At 40.4% G+C, this 24540-nt stretch overlaps 1 protein-coding gene across 3 annotated transcripts in view; it reads right to left on the reverse strand.

The window, feature by feature from the left end:
• Positions 1–18821, reverse strand: part of RAD52 (RAD52 homolog, DNA repair protein) — a 37968-nt gene extending 19147 nt beyond the window's left edge. The window contains exons 1-6 of one of the 3 annotated variants that reach the window (XM_080810684.1): positions 18420–18460; positions 16728–16852; positions 4679–4783; positions 3119–3220; positions 2453–2546; positions 2214–2281 (exon numbers count right to left, since the gene is read on the reverse strand). In XM_080810684.1, the coding sequence (XP_080666810.1) occupies positions 2214–2281; positions 2453–2546; positions 3119–3220; positions 4679–4765 (351 nt within the window). In that variant the 5' untranslated portion in view covers positions 4766–4783; positions 16728–16852; positions 18420–18460. Of the gene's footprint in view, positions 1–2213; positions 2282–2452; positions 2547–3118; positions 3221–4678; positions 4784–16727; positions 16853–18419; positions 18461–18814 lie in introns of those variants that run through there. The other 2 variants (XM_080810686.1, XM_080810685.1) reach the window with 2 other exon arrangements.
• Positions 18822–24540: the final 5719 nt, after the last annotated feature.

A 24540-nucleotide genomic window follows, 5' to 3' on the forward strand; every position in this document is an offset into this window, starting at 1 on the left:
TTCCACAGCTCTTCTCACCCCCAAGGGCATTTGTACCAGGGCACACAGAACCAGGCGCCTTGCTAAAGGGCACACGGGCACAGAGAGCTGGAAGAGAATTAATTTCCAATGCTATGTCCTTGACCTGATCTGCCCGGAAATGTACAAGACAATTCTCCCTACCTGCTCACTCGTGCACATAAAAAAGGCACATAGCTAACCCACCCCAAATCTTCCTAAGATGCATTGCCCCAAGGTATAAAAACCTCTGGGACATGAAACAAAAGAAAAATGTGAAATACTGTATTTAACAGACTCTTAATGATTGGCTAGCAAATCAAAAAATCTTTTCACAGGTGGTATCAATTTCCTGGCTTTCATCAAAAGTGAAGGTATACCTGATCAAGTTATTAGCTGACAGAGAACCAAATATAATTTTGGATAGCACTCTGATTTCTGAGATATAACTCAGAAAGCTTATTCAAAGAAATGGTGATACTGTAACAAAACTCTCTCCATTCCCAGTTTATTTATGTGAGTAAGGTTTTTCAGTACTTTTTTTTTTACTTATTTATCAGAAGGAGAGAGAGAGACATGGCATGAGTATGGGGAGCAGCAGGCAGAGGGAGAAGCAGGCTCCCCGCTGAGCAGGGAGCCTTATGCGGGACTCAATCCCAGGACCCTGGGATCATGACCTGGGCCCAAGGCAGACGCTTAACTGACTGAGCCACCCAGGCATCCCTAGTACTATTTATAAAAATAAGAAGTGAGAATAGAATTAATGCTGAATGTTCTATCTAGGAAAAAGTAATATTAAACTATGGAAATATAAACTACCCAGAAAGAAAAAAAGCTTCATCCATCTCATTAAGAAATGCATTTTCCATAAAAATTTATTTTTATTAAGCATATAAATTTTGATGTAATTATTTTGTCCCCCTCAAAGACCCAACTGACTGATCAATTGTGTGTTAGTAATACCTGTAACAGTAATTCAATCCAAAAGAAATTTTTTAAAATTTAGAGCCTTAAGGTCACTGAAAATTTACCCCCAAAAATTATGTTTATATGCCCATACATACACACACACACAGAGGAATATGCTAAGGTTATTAATAAAAGGTTCTGAACACATGTAATATATATACATAATATATATTCCAAACATATATTTTGTTTATACATGTATATGGACAAAAGACAATGGGGAGATAGAATGGAAATATGAGTTTGAGAAGAAAAAAATGTAAAATTTCTCATGACTAAAGAATAGCTTGCTCATGTATTTTTTTAAGTGGATCATAGTATTTAATCGTTTATGATATTTAAAATCCATTGGTACATTTTAAAAAGATGTAACAAGAAAAGAAGTGTGAAATAACAGGGACTGAGAATACATTTATCCTGATGAGTCATGAAAAATGTCCGGAAGTGCTGAATCACTATACTGTACACCTGACACCAATATACCACTGGATGTTAATTACACTTGAATAAAAAAAGGAAGAGAAAGATGTAACAGGTTTTAGAGTGTCGAATTTTACAATACACTAAAAAACATACCGTTGTATCTACAGGTTTCCCCTGCTATCCAAAAGTAGAACGAACGTTCTCATGAAACCTTCCGTAAGCCAAAATGGTATAAAGCAAAGAATTGCCATTAATTTATATGGAAAAATCTCTCAGCATTCCCAGATCCAAAAAATAACCTGTTATGCTTTTCTGATAACATAAGGACACATCTTGCTAATGGATGCACACAATAAATGGAACTAGAGCACAGATGCTCACAGACAGAGCTCAAAGCCCTGGCAGCTCAATGCCGGGACGGTGAGTATAGTTCCCAGGGATGGACTCGGCGGGGCCCCTCTTGCCACCAGGGTGTGCCTTTTTTCATAAAAGTGAAAATCCTCTCTAGATTGCTTTCAGTTAAGGGAAAACAGGTACCAGCGTAGGTTTTCATAAAAGCAAAGGGGTGCAGCACAAACTTTTGTAATGCAGAGGACTTACGGTGCATTTGTACTTACGGTGAAACCTTTTAGGTGTCAACTTAAAATGTACAGGAAACACATGTTTTTCAGCATTCATTTAGGGGGCACATGAGTAAGAATGTCTAAGGAACACTGGCTGAGCCCCAGCTCTCTAGGCCCAGTCTAGAGAACTCTCTACCTGCTCATTCTCTCTCACCACCCACCCGGTCCTTGGAGGCAGCGGGTCTGCTCCATCACCCTCACCTTCAACTGGACTCTCACAAACGCACAGACTCCCACGTAGAACTTGCCATTGTTAAGGTCAACAAAATCTAGGAGTGGGAAAGAGAACCAGTTGAAGAAGATACTGACCCCTGTGCCTCACCCATATTCCTCCTACCAGCAACAAAATACACCTACGTCCTCACCCACAAAATACTCTCATCAGAAATTAGCACCAAAGTAAAGGAAATGAAGTCACCATTGCCAGGAAACATACTCACCCACATTCTGCTGTGTGATGGAGTGTGCCCAGCCATTGTAACCGAACATTTCATTGGCCAGATTAATTACCCTGTGACCCTCAATGTAACATACCTGGGAAGAGAAATTAAAGGAGGAGGGGGGAGCTGGTTAAAATTCCCTGCCATACTAAATGAGAATCAAAATTTACTTAATTTACTCCTTACCAGCTTTTTTGGCAAAACTGCCCTTTAACACTCCAGGGAAATTCTCAGTGAATTGATTTCAAAGATCTTCCAGAAGGAACCAGTTAGAACTAATGTTTTGTCTTGGGGGAGGGACTAGACTCAGAGTAGAAAGATACCCACTCACCTAGCAGTTTCCAAAACTCACAGTTTCCAAAAAAGTACAAGTCTCAGGCTGACATATATTATAGGAGACCAAAAATATACACATAAAATTAGAAGCAAAGGGCAAAAGAAACATTTTTAAAAGATGGTGTAAATATCTCATGATGGAAGACAATACTTGGGTGGCTTCAGATGACAATGCCAGCTGGAACCCATCCCCTCCCAAAGACACTAGGAAACATCTAGCAACAGTGAGCAGGAGACCTTCTGAATCCATGAGGACCCAGAGAGGGAAAAAGATCCTCTGAGTAGCCAGCTAGAGGGGCACCCACTTCTCAAGCGTGTCATCTCTCCTACCCTCTGGCCTCCTCCAGCCATGCGGCTACTGATGTATTCCGGGCCCAGCCTCTGCCTCAGAGCATTCTGGATGGCCTGGTACTCGTCTGCTGTGTACTGATACTGCAATCCAGAAAAGAAAAAATTAAACTGACATTCCCCCATTCCTATGTCAGCAAGTCTCCAGACCCTTTCACACTCTGAAAAAGTATTGAGGGCCCTAAAAGCTCTTGTTTACGTGGGTTTTATCTACCAATATTAGGAATTAAAACTGAGAGACTTCTAAGGCACGTTTTCCATCAGCCATCAGAGCAGTATCCCCCCAGGCTGTGTGTGCTCTGGAGAGTCTCACTGTTCACTCATAAGAGAATGAAAAGGAAAAGGAAAGAAGTTTTTTAGTATTATTATGGAATCTTCTTGACCCCGTGGACTCGGGAGAGGTCTGGTGGACCCCAGGGGTCACTGGGCCCCATTTTGAGAGTATTGCCCTAGGTGTCACCACCCTCCTGACAAAACTTTCTCAAGTCAGAATTGGTAAACTGAAAAGTCCCACCTCAGAGTCTGTATATGACATTTATGCCCACAAGGGAGCAGGAGACATACCTCTTCTCTAGTTCAACACTTTTCCATCCTACACATATATAAATATACCACTACTTATTTGACTTCTGTCCCCTTGGTAGTTTCCCCTTTGCCCTATTTAAATGAAATAAATTGTGGTGCCTGGGTGGCTCAATGGGTTAAGCCTCTACCTTCAGCTCAGGTCATGGTCTCAGGGTCCTGGAATCGAGCCCCGCATCAGGCTCTCTGCTCGGTGGGGAGCCTGCTTACCCCTCTCTCTCCGCCTGCCTCTCTGCCTACTTGTGATGTCTGTCAAATAAATAAATAAAATCTTTTTAAAAAAATAAATAAATAAAGGAAATAAATTTTCACAAACAGATCTATGGTAAAGACAAAGACGGACTCAAGGAGACAAAGCAAGAATCTCTTTTATATGCACAGAATATCACCACAAAGAATAGGACACTGGAATCCTTGAAACTGGGTGAAATGTAGACAGGAGTGACGGGGAAAGAGCAAGACTTTGCATTCACATATAGTCTACGTTTCATTTTGAATGTTATACCATATGAATATGTAATGCATCAAAAAAATAAACAAGGGGCGCCTGGGTGGCTCAGTAGGTTAAAGCCTCTGCCTTCGGCTTGGGTCATAATCCCAGGGTTCTGGGATTGAGCCCCACATCGGGCTCTCTGCTCAGCAGGGAGCCTGCTTCCTCCTCTCTCTCTGCCTGCCTCTCTGCCTACTTGTGATCTCTATCTGTCAAATAAATAAATAAAATCTTTAAAAAAATAAAATAAAATAAAATAAACAAAAGGTAAATCTCAATGTAATCCCCAGTACTACATGATGCTACAGTTCCACGACGCCCTGAGAGTTCCTCAGAGTCCCAAATAATTCACCAAACGAAAAACCCACTGACAGTAAATAGCTCCCACGTACATGATTGTGCCCTACAAACTACTTTCTCCTACCTTTTCACTTATCCTCATTCTTCCAAGGTATGGAAAACACAGTTACCTGTCCGAAGCATAACACGGAGTTGCCGCCAGCCGCAGAAGGATGGTTGCTGCGGGCTCCAAGAACCGCTTCCTCAGTCCCAGACATATTGATTCCAAGTGACCTCTATAAAAACAGATTTAAAAAGATCTCAAAGAATGCTGAAGGTAAAAAACAAGAGCCTCTACACAAAATCAGACTAAAGCATCCAAATGTAGTATCCTACAAGTCGATTTACTTAACACTTAATGTGGTTTTTTCTTTTTTTTTTTTTAGATTTTATTTATTTATTTGACAGAGACAGAGAAACAGTGAGAGAGGGAACACAAGCAGGGGGAATGGGAGAGGGAGAAGCAGGCTTCCCGCTGAGCAGGGAGCCCAATGTGGGCACGATTTAGGGACCCTGGGATCATGACCTGAGCCGAAGGCAGATGCTTAACGACTGAGCCACCCAGGTGCCCCAATGCTTTTCTTGTAAGCACTGCCCCAATCAAGGACTAAGTTCCTCAGTGCTTAGCTATCATCCAACACGGCACTAAAAATCCTTTAGGGTCCACTTCTATCTTTCTGTTAAAATTCTGGCTAGGGTTGGGGTGCCTGGCTGGCTGAGTCCACAGAGCATGCGACTCTTGATCTCAGGGTCATGAGTTCAAGCCCCACATTGGGCAAGGAGCCTACTTAAAAAAACAAACCATAAAATGTTCATTAGGGTGATGGTGTTATTAAAGGTGATTTTTAGAATTATAATGCATTATAATTGCAATGTTTGTAATTGAAAAAGTCAAAATTACAAAAACACTCCAAGGGAGAGTAACCAATCAACTCATTACTACCTCATATATGAACAACATGATTCTGGCTTCAGTGGGGTCAGAAAGAGAAGTATAAGCCAGGGGTGCCTAGGTGGCTCAGTTGTTAAGCAACTGCCTCGGCTCAGGTCATGATCTCAGTATCCTGGGATCAAGCCCCATATTGGGCTCCCTGCTCAGTAGGAAGCTGCTTCTCCCTCTCCCTCTGACTCTCCTTGTGCCTGTGCTCTCGCTCTCTCTCTCAAATAAATAAATAATTTTTTTTTTTTTTTAAAGTAAAAGCCACAATAACTGACCTGCTTTCCAGGAGCTAACAAGCTAGCTGGTAGGAGACTAACAGGAAAGTTAAAGAGCAAGAGAAGGCAGTGTGGATGGCCCTAATATTCAGGAAAAATAAAGCATTAGACCAGTTAGGTCTTTTGCAGCATCAGCATCACCTGGGAACTTATTAGAAATGCAAATCCCCAGGTCCTACCCTAGACCTCCTGGATCAGAAACTAAAGGCAAAGCTGAGGAGTTAGTGCTTGCCCAAGCCCACCAGGTGATTCTGACCCAGGCTCAAGTTTGGGAGCCAGTGCATTAGACTGAGACTATGCAAACGTATAGTCCATTAGTAAACAGAATTACCCTCAGAAGCAGCACTTGCCACTGGCTGACCCACTACCTGACTACCCCTACACCTGTCTCAGATCAGATGGATTCAGTGCTGGGCCCCAGCCTTTCTGTCCCTTTCCAGCATTCAAGACGTGGAAGTGAGGACATGGTGGGTCCTCCGGGGTGAAATTCCAGATTTCCTGGCTCTTCCGGTAGAAGCCGTGATCAACTGTGCTAACAGCACAGGAGCCAAAAATCTGCAGATGATCTTGGCGAGGGGGATCAGGGGCTGAACAGGCTTCCTGCTGCTGGTGGGGGTGACAGGGAGACCAACACAGTGAAGGAAGGCAAACCAGAGCTCAGAAAGAAGGTATATCCAGCAGGTAACTGGACAACTGAAGTCCCTACTGGTGAGAAGCTGGTGTGTTTCTGTCTTTGGAAGATAACACGGGGTCACAGAAAACCGTAAAGACAAAATCAAAGGTCTGCTCTCACAGGACCAGTTGCAAAGGAGCCGCACACGCGCGGCCCAGGACTGCAGCCGCTGGGGGCAGCACTGAAGGATTCTTCGGTGTTCAAAAAAAAAGAAAAATTTATTTGCTCCCAATATTTGCCTTCCTGTTCTTTACTACAGGTCACCTTTCCTGACACCACCCAACCTTTGCCTCCTTTTGTAAAATGAAATCGCTTGGTGCAAACTGGCTGTGGGTATGTGCAGAATAAACAGCACTTGGCAAAAAAAAAAAAAATGTTGTGCCTCAGCACACTAGCATGCTGTAGTCTTCAGGTTATTTGCTGACAGTAAAACTACAGATCTAGGAATGCCAGGTAGCAGGACGTTCCCCACGGCACCACAGTACAGCGTTTGGGGGCTCAAGTTCCAAAGGTCGGTTTCTGGCAAATACCCAGTAGGTGCTTGACCAAGGGAAAAATCATTCAATCTCTCTAGATGATGTCCTCTCATCTAGGAAATGGACATAGTAATAATACCTGCATTTCCTACAGGTTCTGTCGAGATTAACACGATAACTGCATGAAAACTACATTAGAATAGTGCACACAGGAAGTACTGAAAGGTTAGCTATTGCTAAGTGCGTGTCAACTTTCTTACTACAGTATGATGAAAATGCAAAAAATTATTTAAATAATCATAAAACATTACATTTCAACTAAGAATGATAAACTATTTCTAACCTGGCACTAAGAAAGTAGAAGAGTGACATATACTAGGTTAATTAATAATTAGTGTCTAAAATTGTTACAATAGGGCCGCCTGGCTGGCTCAGTCAAAAGAGCATGTGACTCTTGATCTCGGGGTGGTGAGTTCAAACCCCAGGTTGGGGGTAGAGATTATTTAAATAAATAAATAAACTTAAAAAAATTGTTAAAACAGAATCACTGTATTATACACCTAAAACTAATATTACACTGTATGTTAACTAACTAGAATTTAAATAAAAACTTGAAAAAAAGAAATACTTCACACACACTGGGATGGCTACAGTAAAAAAGACAGAATAACCAACATTAGCAAGGATGTGGAGAAACTGGAACATACACAGACACACACAGACACACACACACAATCTGTTAAAACAGGTTGGGTGCCCGGCTGGCTCAGCTGGTAGAACACTCAACTCTTGATCTCAGGTTGTGAGTTTGGATCCCACGCTGGGCACAGGGATTACTTAAAACAAACAAACAAAAAAAAAACTTAAAATTGTTACAATAGGAAATAGTGGAATAAGGATCATATTTAGAACACAATTATAGGGGTGCCTGGGTGGCTCAGTCATTAAGCATCTGCCTTTAATAAAAAGAATAAAAAATTGAAGACCTATTATATAAAGCAGAGGTCAGCAAACCTTTTCTTTAAAGTGCCAGATAGTAAGTATTTTAGGTTTTGCAGACTATATGGTCTCTGTCACACCTATGTAACTCTGGCATTTTAGTGTGGAAGCAGCCACAGATGATAAGTAAACAAATGGGTGTGGTTGTGTCCCAATAAAACTTTATCTCTTTTTGAGAGGTGGCAGATTTGGTCCACAGGCCACAGTGTACCAACCCCTGCTATAAAGCACACTTTGAACGTTAAGAGTCATATGTGGTTCACTATCCCGCTCCATCCAATACATTAAGTTGGGCAATTACTTAAACTTTCTGTGTTCCAATTTCCTCATCTGTAAAGGGGAATATTAGTAAAATCAACCTTATAAATGTATCATATTAAAATGATGTGATAAGGGACGCTGGGTGGCTCAGTGAGTTAAGTGTCGGCCTTTGGCTCAGGTCGTGATCCTGGAATCCCAGAATCAACCACCGCTGGGTGGTTGCAGGAAGTCTGCTTCTCCCTCTTCCTCTGCTCCTCCCCCAGCTCGGGCTTGCTCTCACTCACTCTCTCTCTCAAATAAATAAATCTTTAAAAAATAAAATGGTGTGATAATAACAGTATCCAGCAAAAATCATCACTGGATACTAGAAAGTTGTAGGGGAGATTTATAAGGTCTCAAATGAGCACTTGTCCACTTATTTGTTTAAAAAAAAAAAAGGGAAATACACTGGGAATATACCCAAAGCCACTGAGCTGCACACTTAAAAATGGTTAAAAATATGGGGCGCCTGGGTGGCCCAGTCGTTAAGAGTCTGCCTTCAGCTCCGGCGGTGATTGGGATCGAGCCCCGCATCTGGCTCCCTGCTTGGTGGGAAGCCTGCTTCTACCTCTCCCACTCCCCCTGCTTGTGTTCCTGCTCTTGCTGTCTGTCAAATAAATAAATAAAATCTTAAAAAAAAAAAGGTTAAAAATTTGTTATGTATATTTTGCCACAATAAAAAAAAAAAAAGGAGGTAAAATAACCCAATGAAGGTTTATATTCCTTCAGGTAGGATCTAACCCAGTCTGGTCATCTAAGCACATGTGACCTCCAAGGTCATCACTGCAAGGGGATAAAGAGTTGTTAAAGTCACACTGGTTCGTAGCTGCCTTAGGCCAGAAGCGATATGCATCACTTCTGGTCACAGTTCACTGGACAGAACTTGTCACAAGGCTCCCACTTAATGGCAGTGGAGGCTGGGAAGTATAAGAAAGCATTTGGTGAGTACTGTCTCCTTCATCTGCTTTCCCCACTCCAGTGTGAGCCCTTAGAAGGCAGGAGATTCTTGATTCTTCTTGGCCCCTCAGTGAGTAGCATGGTAACCTGTTCCCCCTAAGGGGTCAGGGAGGGAAGCATTCACTGGGTGAGTGATAAAGTGAATGAATGGATGGATGGATGATGAAGTACATAGTGTAGGATACAGAGACAAAGTTTTTTTTTAATTCCTTAGAAACTGATTTTATAAGGCAAGAGTTATACTTCTCACACTTAAAAAGCAACTTGCTACTTTTCTAAACAATATCTTAGAAGAGTCAACCTTTTATCAAAGAAAAGGACAATTTCATCTCTGCCCATAAAGTAAAACATGGAATCATTCTTCTTTTTTCCCCTACCAGTTACTTTTCGAGAAAAAGCTGACGGCCTTCCTTTCTAAAACTGTCTACAATCATTTTCCCATTATAAAATTACAACATCTTTATTGTAGAAAGCTTTACACATACATCAAAAAATATGGAAGTAAAATTTGACTGGATCACCACCAAAAACAGAAAACTCTTTTTTCTGTATGTGATCGAGTTCATGTATGTTTTGTGTGTGTGTGTGTGTGTGTGTGTGTGTGTGTGCGCACCTGCTAAACAAAAAATCTGGAGTCTTCCAGATTTATCAGGCATATCTTATGCAGCACCTCAAATCTACTTGGCCTTGCCAATCTCTGAGGCCCTTGACTACTTTTTCTACCCCGGTTGCCATGAGATAGACCAAACATGTATGAGTTCTAACTGAATGTACAGAGGCACGACTACCAGTCCCTTACCTCCTGCTCATGCCATTTGCCTCTCACTCCCTTCCGGGGCTCCCCTCTCACCTTGAAGGTGTGAGAACCTGTGGGACCCACCTGATGCCCACACATGCACAACCTGGAAATCTGAGGGAGGGAATACAGCATGCAGCAAACCTTTTACCGATAAGATACAGAAGCTGAGGGGTAAATTCTTCTCCCTCCTTTCTTTGGTGGGGAGGGAGCTGTCCTGGGATACAGAACTTCATACACGCTTCTGAGAGACAGCATTAAGAGATCAAGCAGTCAGTGGTACTTGTTATCAAGGAAGGGGTGGCCAGCTTGGAAATGTCCCCTTGAACTGACTTAATCTTCCTTCTCTCCTCAATCTCCCTTTCCTCACTTCTGCTTCCTGCAGAAATAATAGCACATAAGGTTTTGCCTCAAGTCTAGGTTCTGGGGTTCCCAGTATAGAGATACCATGGACGCTCTGCTAACTACCCTTTCAGCTCTTACCACAATTGTGCACCTGGGCCTAACTGCCAAATGCCAACATTTGTATCTCTTTATCTGAGGGCCTTTTTTGGCATCCAGGGCCCATTTTGTGCCTGTTCATGGTAAGTTGGAAGCACCAGAGAACCGATGCCCTTGGGAGCAGCCCTCCATTACTGACTGATGGGAGCTGGTGTTTAAAGACCGTAGATCTCTTACCCACTTTGTGAGATAACACTGAGCTGTGAGTTCTACATTGGCTCAAGTTTCCCAGTGAAATTAGGTTTGGTTGCCCACTAGTGGTAACTGTCTTGGCCATGCACCTAACCCTTTGATGACTGCCTTTTCTTTCCTGTCTCACTCCCCTCACCTCTACCTGCACATCCTGGGCTCTTCTCTCAGATAAGCTACGTATGTTTGAAGAAAAATGTAGGGGAAGCAAAAGATACCTTTACAATGGAGAAATCTAGCAGATGCTACCTTAATCATGTAATCAAACATGTCACCAGTGATAGTCCCATCATAAGCTCCCTGATGGATATACTGAAAAGGTCACAACGTCACTTAGGGAGTATTTCTACCAATTTAATCATGACTCTAATCAAGAGGAAATAATTAGACAAGTTGAAACCTATAACGTTTGGATTCACACCATGTCAATGTCTTAAAAAATAAAACAAAGGAGGGTATGTGCTATGGTGAGTGCTGTGAAGTGTGTAAACCTGATGATTCACAGACTTGTACCCCTGGGGCTAATAATGCATTATATGTTTATAAAAATTTTTTTTAAATTATAAAAAAAATAAATAAAACAAAGCAAAATATAAAATAAAATAAAATAAAACAAAGTAAATGAACTCTTCTAGATCAAGAGATTAAAGACACACAACGCACAACAACTACAACTATAGTGTGGTTCTTTGAAAGGATTTTAGACCAGGAAAAAAAAACTGTAAAGGATAGTCTAGAGGGGATTCTGATGATGGACTGCATATTATTCAAATGCAATGCATTGTTGTTAAATTTGCATCAGAGTTATGTAAGAGGATGATCTTGTCCTTAGGAGATATATGATGAAGTAGTGGAGTGAACTGCCATGTTTTCTGCAACTTACTCTCAAACAATCAACTAAAAAATGTGTGTGCACACACACACACAAAGAGGAGGAGAGGAAGATAAAGTAACAAATTTATGAATCTAGGTGAAGGATATGCAGGCAATCCTTGTATAACTTTTCTGAAGGCTTCAAATGTTTCAAAATAAAATGTTAGGAAAGACTTTCTGCATAGCCACAGTTATGGCAGCTACATAAATCCAAATATCCCAATATATCCAATGCAGACCAAAAAGAGGAATAAATAAAACCACAAATATCCTGTATCTTCTAATGTAATTAGAAGACTGAAAATACTACAACCTTCAAATTGCCTGGAATTAGAAAAAGTAAACACCAACTTCTGGTAGAGATATTTCTCAAATGCACATCTTAACTCTTCAAGGAGAGGAAGCTGGGACATGGATGGGAACAGAAATGCACAGGAGAGAGAGGAGGATGGAGAGCCTAAGATGGAACTAAAATTGCTCCCAGGAGAAGATAACTCACACTAAGGATGAAGATACTGACAGAGTTCTGGTAGGTCAGAGCAGTCCATGAAAAAAAAGTGTATACTCAACTCAAGGAGGCAGTCTTGGAAAGCCCGTGCTTCTGGGGAGAAGAGGGCAAAAAGGAATGAGGTGCCTTTTGAAATGACACTGAAGAACAGAGAGGGCAGAGTATAGATCCTACAAGACAAGAGAAAATTCAAAAGTCACAGGACATATAACCATGTCCCCTTTTTTGGCTTTTTTGCCTTCTAATAAAGAAACTGTATTCACTACACTTACAAAAGAATAGGAACTGTTCTTGAACTAGGAATCGCATAAATCATCTATCAATCCTGTTCACAAAATACAAAATTAAAGATAAAAAAGAGTCAATGAACTTAAAGATGGTGCTATAGAAACTATATAATCTGAAGAGGTGAAAAAGACAAACTGAAAATAATGAGAGTCTCAGGGTCCTGTGGAATAATATAAAAACAGCTAACACAAATATAATTGAAGTCCCAAAAAAAGAGGTTAAAGCGAACGGAAAACAAAACAACAACAACAAAAATTAATGACTTGGAATTTCCTAAATTGGGTGACAGGCATAAATTCATAGATTTAAGGTTAGCAAACCTCAAGAAGGATAAAAACAAAGAAAATCACACCCAGATACACTGTAGGCAAACTGCTGAAAAAAATAAATAAAGAGAAAATCTGGGAAGCAGTCAAAGAAAAATGGCCCATTATATACAAAATAACAATAAAAATGATGACTCCATCTTACAATAGAGTTAAAAGGGCATAATTAGGAATAAATTTAATGAAAGATATATAACATCTCTCCACTAAAAACTAGAAACAGATATGAGGAAGTTGAGAGGCAACGTGGGGGGTTTGGGGGGTAGGAAAGGACTAAATGAAACAAGATGGGATCGGGAGGAAGACAAACCATAAGACTCTTAATCTCACAAAACAGAGGGTTCCCGGGGGAGGAGGGGGAGGAAGAGGGTGGTGGGGTTATGGACATCGGGGAAGGTATGTGCTATGGTGAGTGCTGCGAAGTGTATAAACCTGGTGATTCACAGACCTGTACCCCTAGGGCTAATAATACATTATATGTTAATAAAAAAATAAAAAATTGTTTAAAAAAAAACTACAAACGATCTTAAAGAAATTAAGACCTAGCCAAAAAAGGAGGCACCTGGGTGGCTCAGAGGGTTAAAACTCCCAGGGTCCTGGGATCAAGCCCCGCATAGCGCTCTCTGTTCTTCAGGGAGACTGCTTCCCCCTCTCTCTCTCTGCCTGCCTCTCTGCCTACTTGTGATCTCTGTCAAATAAATAAATAAAATCTTTAAAAAAAAAAAAAAGACCACAAAAAGGGAGACATATCATGTTCATAGATTTCAATAATCAATACCATTAAGGTGTTAATTTTTCCCAAGTTGACCTAAAGATTAAATGTCACCCCAGTCATAATCCTAAAAGACTTTTTTATAGACATTGATAAAATGATTCTAATATTTATATGCAAAATGCAAAGGAACTAGACTGCCCAAATCAATCTTGAAAAACAACAAAGTTGAAGGACCATCAACAAAGTTGATGTCACACAGTCATACTCATGGCTCACTATAAAGCTACAATAATTAAAATAGAAGTAATTAAAACTGACATAAGAATTGATCAGTGGTGGGGCGCCTGGGTGGCTCAGTAGGTTAGGTGGCTGACTCTTGGTTTTTGGCTCAGGTCATGGTCTCAGGGTCAAGGTCTCTGGGTTGTGAGATCAAGCCAGAGCTCCGTGCTCAGTGGGGAGTCTGCTAGAGATTCTCTTCCTCTCCCTCTGCCCCTCCCCCTACTCTTGCACACATTCTCTCTCTAAAATAAACAAATAAATAAATAAATCTTTAATTAAAAAAAAAATCAGTAGAACACACAAAAAAAGCCCAGAAACCAACCACCATTTATACAGTCATCTGAATAGCAATTAGAATTGCAAAGGTACAAATGTAATGCAATGACATTTTCAACAAATGGTGCTGGGATAACTGGATCTCCATATGGAGAAAAAATTTTATATTTTCCACAAAATATTTTTCACACAATTCACAAAGAATAGAGATGGATCATAGGCCTAAATATAAAAGCTACAATGATAAAATTTCTAGAGGAAAATATAGAACTGTATCTTCACATCCTAAAGGTAGTCAAAATTTCTTAGACAAGACCCAGAAAGTAGTAACAATTTAAAAAAATGATAAATATGACTACACCAAAATGTAATACTTTGCTTACCAAAGAGCACTCTGAAAATGATTAGGCAACCACAAAAGACTGATATCTAGAACATAAAAAAGATATAATTCCTGCAACTCAATAATAAAGACAAATAACCCAATTTTAAGTGGTCAAAAATCTGAGCAGGTACTTAAAGGAAGATACACAAATGTGAACAAGCCTAGGAAAGTGTTCCAACATCATTAGTAATCAGGGACTAAAATTAAAACCATAATGACATACCCCTCTATACCCTCCAGAATGGCTAAAAATAAAGACTACAGCACCAAAAATTGGCAAGGATGTGAAGCAACTGGAATTCTCATACACAGCTGGCTGGAAAAAGAATGAAAAAACTATTCAGCTATAAGCACACGTTACCCTCCATGAAAAAAGAATAATGACTTGGGTTCAGAGGCTAGAACAGCAGGCCACAGAGGATTATCCCCAGGCCTTGAACCCTAATGGCTCTTTTTATATTCTGGAGGTCAGTCTTTTGTTAGGTAGGTGTGTTGGTGCTTGCCTGTTCATTTTCTTAGAGTTGTCTTTGATGAGAAGTTTTTAATTTGTTGTTATCACATTTGTTTAAGTGGGTATTGCTTTCTAAGTCTTGTCTAAGAAAGCTCTGCACACCCTCGGATGTGTCATGAAGATATCCTTTTAGATTTTCTTCTAGAAGACTTATGTTTTATAATTTTGAAAGTTAAACTGATAATTTCTTTAGAAATTAAACATGCATCTGCCATATGACCCAAGAATTCTTCTGATAGGTATTTTCTTAGAGAAATAAAATCATATGACCAAGAAAAGATTTGTGGGATGGGTGGCTCAGTCAGTTAAGCTCCGACTCTTGATCTTGGCTCAGGCCATGATCTCAGGGTTGTGAGACTGAGCCCCCCACTGGGATCCACATTGGGCTCTGTGCTGGGCATGGAGCCTGCTTAAGATTCTCTCTCTCCATTTCCCTTGCCCCTCCACCACCCTCTCCAAAAAAAAAAAAAAAAAAAAAAAGATGTGTGGGATGGAAAGGGAAAGAGATTGAACCAGGACAGGGGCTATGAGCGAAAAATGGATGATTTTGAGAGATATTAAGAAGGTCAACGAGATTTGTAAAAATGTTTTTATTCTGATCTACTTCCTTCTCACCTAAAAGCATTTCTAATTATAAGCGGAGAGAGGAAAGAAGGAATAAGGAATGAGGCATGTTACATACGGGAATTTTCCTCTTTTGTCTGATCTTTTCTCATCTGTATTAAAGAAAGGACAGGGGGCACCTTGGTGGCTCAGTTGCCTACGCCTCTGCCTTCAGCTCAGGTCATGATCCCAGGGTCCTGGGATAGACCCCAGCATCAGGCTCTCTGCTCAGTGGATTGCCTGCTTCTCTTTCTACTACTCCCCCTGCTCTCCGTGAAATAAATAAAATCTTAAAAAAAAAAAAAAAAAAGACAGGATAGGCAGGGCATGAAGGGTAATATTAGTCACCTTAAAAAGTTTGAAACATTAGTTTATAAACCTTGGGACAGCAATGGAAATTTTAAGCTGAGAATGATGAGATTATATTCAGGCATCAGAAGGCTCTTTGTCAACAGTGAATGAGGGAGGGATAAGTTAGGAGTCTGTTCCAACAGTCCAGAAAGAAACTGATAAAGGAAGATCATGGCCATGTGAAGAAAGAATGGACTCTGGATATGTATTACAGGGGGCAGAACTGGCAACTCAGTGATGGGCAAGGATCTGATTGCAAGGATAAAGAACAGCAGGATTAGAGATCAAGTTTTTTTTCTTTTATTTTCATGTATGTACATGCTGCTGTAACATTTTGTGAAACTTCAAATGTCATCTCCTCTTTGAAGCCTTATGCAGGTTACACTCTAAATAGAATCAATCCTATGTTCTCTAGCATTGTAGACATACACCAAAACACACATTCCAAAAAAAAAAGGCAGATACTACACTCTAATCCACACTCAGCCATTCAAGAACAGAAAGTCCATATACTAATTACTGAATCTCCAGCACTTAACATAGACCTGACCCAGCACTGGTATAAGGAGCATTTTACTCTTATTTTAGCTTCTCTTCACTTTAAAACTGCCAGTATGGTATTAAAAAATGAATGCCTTGAGTGGAAAAATGTTAGAAGTTACAGAGATAGAAGAAAATCCACACTAGTCTTTCTGTCCTTAAATAATTACATTGGTTATACAGTCAATTCTCATTCACGGTAGTTCTATGAAGTCATCATGAACACTGAATTATCAAATACTGAACCATTTGCTCCAAGGGGAAACACAGGGTTAGGTCCTTGTGAGCCTCTGGTCACATTTTCTTAAACCAGTCAATACAGAATCTTATTTTCTGTGTGTTTCTACTGAAAGATACCACATTCAATATATATTAACTCACTAATACTGACCTCACAGCCAGAAGCATGTAACTCATACCTGAACAATGCTTATCTAAAAGAAGCTTTCTTTTCTCTGTAAGAGACATCACAGCCTTCTTGCACTTGTAATGCTAGACAGCACTTCGGCCACATGCTTGGAAGCCATTCCAAACTGCGAAATCACTAACAAAAAGTACAAAAATGAGAAAAATGTGACACTAAATATGTCTCAAAGCACGATGAGTGTTGATTTAAGGGTTACAAAAATTTATGGGTAGGTACAGTCCCAAATAAAGAGTCTATGAATAGGGGCACCTGGGCGGCTCAGTGGGTTAAGCCTCTACCTTCGGCTCAGGTCATGATCTCAGGGTCCTGGGATCGAGCCCCACATCGGGCTCTCTGCTCAGTGGGGAGCCTGCTTCCCCCTCTGTCTCTGCCTGCCTCTCCGCCTACTTGTGATCTCTCTCTGTCAAATAAATAAATAAAATCTTAAAAAAAAAAAAGAGTCTATGAATAATGAGGATCAACTACTGGTTTTTTTGTTTGGTTTTGAGATAAAACCGCTCTCCCACAGTTATATCAGCTACATTTTTCATTCACTCATCCGCCTACACCCAGTTTGTATCACAAGGTCATGGCACACATCATGCAGCAACACAAATATTTCTCTGCTAGTTACCACTACAATTAGCAGTTTAGGGAAAGACAACTTTCCCTAAAAGATACCAGACCTGAGGCCACTAAAATACCTGAGCCAGTCCCAGAGTTAAATGCTGGCTTAGGAGAATTACATTTAAAAACATACCTCAGACTGTGAGTTCTGTGGAGGAATAAACCTTAATAGGTCTAGGAAGCAGAAAGTAGAAACAACCCAAATGTTCATCAACTAATGTAGAAACAAAATGTGGTATATCCCTACAAGGGATTATTACTATTATTCAGCCATAAAAAGGAATAAAGTATTGACAATGCTACAATATGCATGAACCTTGAAAACGTTATGCTTGGTGAAAATGTGCCCAACACACAAAAACTGTAGGATTCCACTTACACGAAATACCTAGAATTGGCAAATTCAGAGGCAAAAGGCAGATTAGCGGGGTGGGGATGGGGGCAAATGAGAAGTGCCTGCTAACCAGTTGTGGGTTTCTTTTCAGGGTGATAAAAATGTTATGGGACTAGATAATGGTGATGGTTGCACAACCTTGTGAATATACTAAGCCCACGGAACTGTTTAAATGGATGAATTTAATCGCATATGAATTGCATCTCAATTAAAAAAAAACACCCTAAGAAGGCTAGCTATGCGGCTAAACACCAATGTCAGATTCCTGTAGATGAGTAATTCCTTCCCAACTGCGGCCACTCCTCTCGACTCTGCCTAGCTAAGGACACAAACTTCAGCACCCTTCACTCCTGTCAACAGGCAGCATGTGGCAGGTTTCACACCCGCGCACGGGACCGCCACAATTAATACACCGCCGGCACCCCATCGTGGGGTCTCAGGGTATTGGTCCAAGTTTCCTGTACCCCTGTCCCTCCTAACCAAACTCTCAGTAAGCCCTGACCCTGAACTCCTACTGTTCTAACTAGTACAGGCCCCGAACTCGGGACCAAGCTGCTGGAGCCCTCAGGACGACTTCAACCGCCTTCCCAATCGATCTACTGAGAATCTGCACCGCCCACGCTCCATAACCCCGGGCCGGAACCACCCAATTGGGCCGTCCTCCCTCCCTTCCTCTCCACTTACGCGCCTCTGGCAGCGCGCGGTGCACGCAGGGAGCTCGGTCTAGGCTAAATGCACGGGGAAGGGAGTTTAGATAGAGCCGCGCAGAGGATACTGGGAAAGAACTTCAAGAGAACTCTGGGAAGAAGGTCCAAATCGAGTGCCAGACCGGGGCTGGCGGGAAGGACAGGAGGAGGAGCTAAAAATTAAGTCAAGGGAGAAGAGCCCCAAGGCAATCTGCCGAAAGCCGTAAAGCAACCTGGCAGCGCGACGCTGACTACGACGTGCCAAGGCCAATTTCTCTGAGTCACTCCCACTGCCTCCATCTCCCCCAAACTCCTTTACTTTTGCGGCCGCCCAGGTCTCTGCTGCCCCCTGGCGGACTCGGCGAGCTAACGAGGAGCATTTCGGCGCCTTACTGAGAGATCTCACAAAACCAATCCCCGGATAGAATGAAGCGATGGGGCGGGTAGGAACTTCTCGGATCCGTCGGTGCACCCGAGGGATACTGCAGGAAAAAAAAAAAAAAAAACATGATTTTAAGTCTTCTTTAGAATGGTCATCACAGTCCTTTACAGATTCCACCCCAGGCAGACTCAGCAAACCGAGATAGTGTGGACACATTTGCTCATTAAGCCCTCTTCCTCTCCCACTACTGCCCCGCGCACGCACACACACACGTGCGCGCACACGCACACTCATCACCCGATGGCTTCTTAAATTAGCTGGGACCGGAGGGAAATGAGAGTGTGGCGACATGTAGGAAGGGAGTTCTTTAGAATGGCCCTTGGAACTGTGCCTTGCAACTGGACACCCTATTAGCAGTGTTCAAAAACAAGATCAAAATGTTTAGTCATCACAACCCCTCTTAAGTACTTAAGAACTCCAACAAAATCATTCGCTGACGTTTCCAAATTGGTTGTTTCAGTACACCCCTTTAACCAGACCGTTCATTATCTGAGCAGCAATACTCCAGAACAAGTCATTTCCTGGATGACTACTCACTCTTCCCAGTAACACCATCGGAAGCTGAGTAAAAGCCTAAATCAGATCCAAAGCACGAACAATTTATTTGGTAAAGGTAGCATTTCAAATCAACCAAGAAAGGAATGATTTACTTTTAAAATGGTGTTGGGACGATTAGTTAACCATTTGGGTTAGATTCCTTATCAAAACACACACTAAAATAAATTATAGTTGAATTCAAGAGTGAAATGGTAAACACAGATATACGTAAAGCAAAATAAAAGATACACAGATGAGTATCCCTCAGAATGGAGGACTTTCTAAGTATAAAAATGAGACATAAATCGTAAAGTAAAAGAGGGACAAAATGTAACTATCTACATAAAACTTTTTAAACTTCTGTATTAAAATAAAAAAATTAAAAAAAATTTTTTAAACTTCTAAAAGTTGAAAATAAAATAAACTTTAGAAGTAAACATGAAAAAGGGGGAGTATCATGAATGGTAAAGAGAGCTTGTGTATAAAAAGTTCTAACAAGAATAACAGGCAAATGGTTTGAGTAGGTATTTCACAAAAGGATAAATACAATAAATATGAAAAAAGTTTTAATATTAATAAAAGTAAAAAATCATGCATATTAAAATCAGTGTATCATTTCACTCATTTCCTTATTAATTTAGGAAATTAAAATATTTCGTACAAATTTACATGATCACATTCTTATTGAAAAATATAAACAATAAAAACAAAAACATTTTATTTGACCACTCATACATCAGAACCAGTCCTATTCTCAGATTTAACCATTGTTGTCAGTTGATGTATATTCTTGCTAACCTTGTATTTATGATCATACATTAAAATAACGTTGTCTGAGGGATGCCTGACTGGCTCAGTTGGTGAAGCATGGGACTCCTGATCTCGGGGTCATAAGTTAAAGTCCCATGTTGGGTGAAGAGCTTACTTTAAAATAATTAATATTATCTGATAATACTCAGTGCAGATGATACTCTTATACTGCTAGTAGGAATATAAATTGATACAACCTTTTAGGAAAGAAATCTGACAATATATATTAAAATTACATATGCTTCAGGGATGCCTGAGTGGCTCAGTTGGTTGATGGTCTGTCTTCTACTCAGGTCATGATCCCAGATCCCTGGGATTAAGTCCCACATCCAATTCTCCGCTCAGCAGGGAGCCTTCTTCTCCTTCCACCTCTTCCCTTGGCTTGTTCTCTCTCTCTCAAAGAAATAAGTAAAATCTTAAAATATATATATACATATATATGTGTGTGTGTGTGTGTGTGTGTGTGTATATATATATATATATATATATATATATATATATATAGACTCTGACCCAGGAATTCAACTTCTAGGACCTTATCAGCTAAAGAAAATATCAGGGATGTACACAAAGATTTCTACCCTAAAAAGTACTGGAAACAAATTAAAATACCACATTATGGGATCTCTTAAATAATACAGCCATGAGGGCCACCTGGGTGGCTCAGCTAGTTAAGCTCTTGCCTTCAGCTCAGATCATGATTCCTGGGTCCTGGGATGAAGCCCCACATCAGGCTCCCTGCTTAGTAAGTAGGCTGCTTCTCCTTCTTCCTCTGCCTCTCTCTCTCTCTGCCCCTTCACCCCTATCCCACTCATGTTCTCTCTCTCTCTCTCTCTCTCAAATAAGTAAATAAAATCCTTAAAAAATAATAATAATACAGCCATTAAAAATCATGTTTAAATGTCCATTGACATGCAAAAATTGTCCAAGATCTTTTTCTGTGGAAAAAGCAGGGTCCAAAATTATACACATAAAACAGCTTGCCTACACCCATTAGGATGGCTAATAGTAATTTTAGAGTGTTGATGAGGATGTAGAAAAATTGGAACCTTTGAGCCCTATTGGTAGGAATGTAAAATGGGGCAAACACTATGGAAAACCACATAATGGTTCTTCAAAAAATTAAAAATGGAATTACTATTTGACCCAGCAATTCTCCTTCCAGGTATATACTCAAAAGAATTGAAAGCATAGTCTTAAAGAGATATATTTTTTTAAGATTTCATTTATTTATTTGATAGAGCGAGCAAGGGCAGGAACACAAGCAGGGGAGTGGGAGAAGGAGAAGAAGGCTTCCCACTGAGCAGGGAGCCTGAAGTGCAGCTTGATCCCAGGATCCTGGGATCATGACCTGAGCCTAAGGCAGATGCTTAACGACTGAGCCACCCAGGCGCCCCTTAAAGAGATATTTATATACCCATGTTCATAGCAACATTATGCATGATAGCCAAAAGGAGAAAGCACCCCAATGTCCATTAACAGATAAGTGGATAAGCAAAATGTGGTAAATACATACAATGGAATATGATTCAGCCTTAAAAAGGAAGTAAATTCTGACACCTGGTACAATATGACGAAATTTAAGGACATTATGCTAAGTGAATTAAGCCTGTAACAAAAAAACAAACACTGTACAATTCTGCTTATGGGAGATACCTAAAGTAGTCAAATTCATAAAGATGAAAAGTATTAAGAGTATTATCAGGGGCTAGGGGAAACAGGAAATGGAGAGTTGTTATTTAATGGACATTGAATTTCAATTTTACAAGAGGAAAAAAGTTCTGGAGATTGGTTGCACAACAATGTGAATATATAATACTACTGAGCTATACACTTAAAAATGGTTAAGCTGGTAAATTTTATGTGTATTTTACCACAATTAAACAGTTTTTATTTTTTTAAAAATTTTATTTATTTATTTGACAGAGAAAGAGAGAGAGGACAGTAAGGGGAACAGCAGGAGGAGAGGGAAAAGCAGGCTTCCTGCTGAGCAGGGAGCCAGACACAGGGCTCAATCCCAGGACCCTGAGATCAGAACCTGAGCCAAAGGCAGATGCTTAACAACTGAGACTTCCAGGCGCAGCTAAACATTTTTTTAAATTAGAATAAAATAAGTCTTTAAAAACTTGCCTACAATAAAGTAAATCAAAGAGCCTCCATACCATCAAGGTCTCCAATGAACTGATTAATAGTTCATTCTTAAGTGTGAGGGCAATAAAGGAACCAAGGAATATCTTTGACATAAAATTTTAAAAAAAAATTGAAAAAGTAAAACCAAGAGACAAGGCGAATGGAAAATATTTTTTTTCAAGAAAACAATGGAACGCCTGGGTGGCTCAGTGGGTTAAGCCCCTGCCTTCAGCTTGGGTCATGATCCCAGGGTCTTGGGATCGAGTCCCACATCGGGCTCCTTGCTCGGCAGGAGCCTGCTTCTCTCTCTGCCTTTCTGCCTGCTTGTGTGCTCTCTCTCTCTCTCTTTCTTTCTGACAAATGAATAAATAAATAAAATCTTAAAAAAAAAGAAAACAAATAATTTTCTCAGATAACAAGATATTATAGTCTATTCATGAATAGAATAGTGTGTTCTAAGAAAAAAAAATTTTTAAAAAGCTTTTAGAAATTAAAAATATGATAGCTAACGTAAACATCTCTGATAGGTTTGGAAGAGAAAGTCAAGGAAATCTCCCAGACAGTTGATCCAAACAATGGGTGATAAAAGAGAAATAATAAGAAAATTAAAGTGTCAGTCAAGGAACTCCAGTATCTGACAAATAGCTTTCTGGAAAAAGAGAATAACAAAACACAAGGAAGAAGTTAATAAAGAAAAAACACAAAAGAAGTTTTCAGAACTGAAAAGATGTCTATGTGTCTATAGATCTTCATATTGAAGGAACCCACAGTAGAGCTCTGCATGATTAATTAAAAAGCTATGCTGAGAAATTTTAGATCATCACAGATGGAGGAAATTTCTTAAATGAAAATATCCAAAATGAATACCAAAAAGGTATCATTATATACAAAGTATCCAGTTACATCAAAAGGATCAGGAATCAGAATGGCCTTGGGCTTCCCTTGTACAGCAATAGAAGCTAAATGACACTAGAGAGAGGCCTTCAAAATTCTGAGGGAAAATAATTTCCAGCCCAGAATTCAGTATCCAAACTATCAATAAAGTGAGAGTAAAAGTAAAGATATTTTTAGACAGACATGTTCTCAGAAAAAAAATTCACTGGTTGCCCACCTTTTTTTAAAAGGTAAGAATGTGGGGCGCCTGGGTGGGTTAGTTGGTTAAGTGTCTGCCTTTGGCTCAGGTCATAATCCTAGGGTCCTGCGATCCAGCCCTGCATCAGGCTCCCTGCTTAGTGGGAAGCCTGCTTCTCCCTCTCCCACTCCCCCTGCTTGTGTTCCTTCTCTCGCTGTGTGTCTCTCTGTCAAATAAAGAAATAAAATCTTTAAAAAAAAAAAAAGGTAAGAATGTATCAAAATGTAAAACAAAACTTAGGAAGAGGGGACACCTGAGTGGCTCAGGCAGTTGAACTTCTGACTGTTGGTCTCAGCTCAGGTTTTGATCTTTGGGTCATGAGTTCAAGCTCCGCATTGGGATGGAACCTACTTTAAAAACAAAAATAAAATGAGGAAGGACGAAAGCACAGGATTTAGGAAACAGGATCCAACACAGAAAAAAGGCCATGAAATTTCTGAGATGGTAAGAAGTAAAAATCTCTGGAAGGCAGCTATGCAGCAGGCCAGAGGCCTATCAGTGCAGAGTGGAGAGAAGAATGACAAGCCCCAGATGGAATGTGTACGGGGGGGGGGGGGGGGGGGGGGGGGGGAATGGTGATAAGATAACCTGGCTTTTCTAACATGTGGAAAAATTGAACTGAGAATAATTAATGAGTCCTTCTGAATTAAAAAACAATAATAAAAGGGAGGTCTTGTGTTTTAGCAGAATGACAAAGGCTAACTGACAGATGTCGAGGAAATGCCAGACTTGGAAAATGATCATTTGGCAACCATCAAGCATCATCAGCAGGCAAGCATCATCAATGGGTACTAAATTTAAGGGGAAATTTTCATGAGGAGTAGACTATTTGCATGATCCGAAATTGTCTCCCCATAAACTAATAAGTTGCAAAGGAGGGGAAAAAAAAGTAAGAGTATAGTGGAGAAATTGGGCAAACCTTGAGTAGGTGATCAAAATTAACATTACCAAGGAAGGGTAGCCAGCCATTATCTCCAAATGTGACATCCTGAGAAAGACGCAGCATCACCTGTGTGGTGTTCCAGAGAGAATGTGTGACCTCGACCTAATCACAAAGCAACATCAGAC

The sequence above is a fragment of the Martes martes genome, assembly GCF_963455335.1.
Source record: "Martes martes genome assembly, chromosome: 8".
Lineage (NCBI taxonomy): Eukaryota > Metazoa > Chordata > Mammalia > Carnivora > Mustelidae > Martes > Martes martes.